This window comes from Montipora foliosa, chromosome 6 (genome assembly GCF_036669935.1).
Source record: "Montipora foliosa isolate CH-2021 chromosome 6, ASM3666993v2, whole genome shotgun sequence".
Classification (NCBI taxonomy): domain Eukaryota; kingdom Metazoa; phylum Cnidaria; class Anthozoa; order Scleractinia; family Acroporidae; genus Montipora; species Montipora foliosa.
The window spans coordinates 21,519,936-21,520,876 of record NC_090874.1 but is presented as its reverse complement, the minus strand read 5'-3'; the positions used below and the strand labels follow the sequence as shown (position 1 = coordinate 21,520,876).

The 941-nt window shown below is 35.7% G+C and overlaps 1 protein-coding gene across 1 annotated transcript in view; it reads left to right on the top strand.

The window, feature by feature from the left end:
* LOC138005189 (PAN2-PAN3 deadenylation complex catalytic subunit PAN2-like) overlaps positions 1-941 on the top strand; it is a 16,589-nt gene extending 15,648 nt beyond the window's left edge. The window contains exon 8 of the mRNA XM_068851453.1: positions 871-941. Coding sequence (XP_068707554.1) covers positions 871-941 — 71 coding nt within the window. The remainder of the gene's footprint in view (positions 1-870) is intronic.

The following is a 941-nucleotide window of genomic DNA, read 5'->3' as shown; positions in this document are numbered from 1 at the left end:
AACACTTCGATGCATGTGCGTCCATCCATTTTGTAGTTGTTTCAAGAAAAGTTCAATCGTGCAGTATGACAAAAAAAAACTGACTTCTCTTCCTTCTGTCCAAGTTAAATTTGTTTACTCGATAATCTTATCTCGAATATAACTATCTCTTATCAAAGACCGTTATTAATTAATCCGAATTACTTCCGACCACGTGCATCCTTTTCGCTTACGTAGAGGTTTGAGACTAATGTTGAAATATTCAGGAGTTTGTCTATCCTTACTTTCGTTTGTTGAAACACTGAAAATGGGATGCTCAAACTTATTGATAATTGACAAAGACGACCAAAAAAAAAGGGTTAACGTTAAATCAATGGTTGACACTATCAAACCATCAACAATAAAAGCGCACACCGGCTGCATCGTCGTGCTTTCATCTATTTCGCGGTTGTCTGGATACCCCGATAATGCACGACGCTCGAGTTTTTGATATATTATATCCAGCTCTCGTCTTGCGCCACTTATCTGATATCGTTTTATCGTATTGTGTAAATATAATAGTACAATAGCGAATAGCATAAATCAACTTAAAGAATTGGACGAGTTGCGACATATTTAGATCCGTTAAAGTATCTTTCCGGTTGACTGTTTAATAGCTATATGTACCCTTACTTTTGTCAAAAACTTCGGCGAGTCGTTGAATAAATTCTGTCCGACCCGAAAGGAAGACATTTCTAAAATCCGCAGTGAAACGTGTTCCAAACTAAAATGTGTTTTTCAAAAATAGGCATTTTTCTTTACACATGTTTAAAAACGTGGGTAAATCGGTGGAAGTTTAACTGGAGTCAGATTAAAACAACATATCTTTACTTAAAATTTTGTTTTACTTAGAAAAACCTTTATTTCAACAATTGATTCAAGAGAATGCATCAAATCTGGGTGCTGATACAACCCTGGGCTGA